General features: G+C 60.1%; 1 protein-coding gene across 1 annotated transcript in view; it reads right to left on the bottom strand.

Annotated features, from left to right (window-relative positions):
- Positions 1-43: 43 nt before the first annotated feature.
- Positions 44-271, bottom strand: part of ETH_00039410 (uncharacterized protein) — a gene marked incomplete at both ends in the record, with an annotated part of 282 nt that continues 54 nt past the window's right edge. The window contains one exon of the mRNA XM_013374566.1: positions 44-269. Within this exon, the coding sequence (XP_013230020.1) occupies positions 44-269 (226 nt within the window). The remainder of the gene's footprint in view (positions 270-271) is intronic.

Below are 271 nucleotides of genomic sequence, written 5' to 3' on the forward strand. Positions count from 1 at the left end.
TCCTGCTGCTGCTGCTGCAGCTGCTGCTCCTGTTCATGCTGCTCTAGCTGCTGCTCCTCCTGCTGCTGCTCCTCTTGCTCCTGCTCCTGCGGCTGCTCTTGCTGCTGCTGCTGCTGCTGGTCTTGCTGCTGTTCTTGCCGCTCCTCCTCCTCTTCATCCTCATCCTCTTCACTCTCCGACTGCTGGTGCTGCTGCAGTTCTTGCTGCTGCTGCTGCTGCTGCTGTTGCTGCTGCTGCTGCTGCTGTGGGTCCCAAAAGGCAGAACCAGGAA

Source organism: Eimeria tenella, genomic scaffold (assembly GCF_000499545.2).
Source record: "Eimeria tenella Houghton genomic scaffold, Eth_scaff2133, whole genome shotgun sequence".
NCBI classification, from domain to species: domain Eukaryota; phylum Apicomplexa; class Conoidasida; order Eucoccidiorida; family Eimeriidae; genus Eimeria; species Eimeria tenella.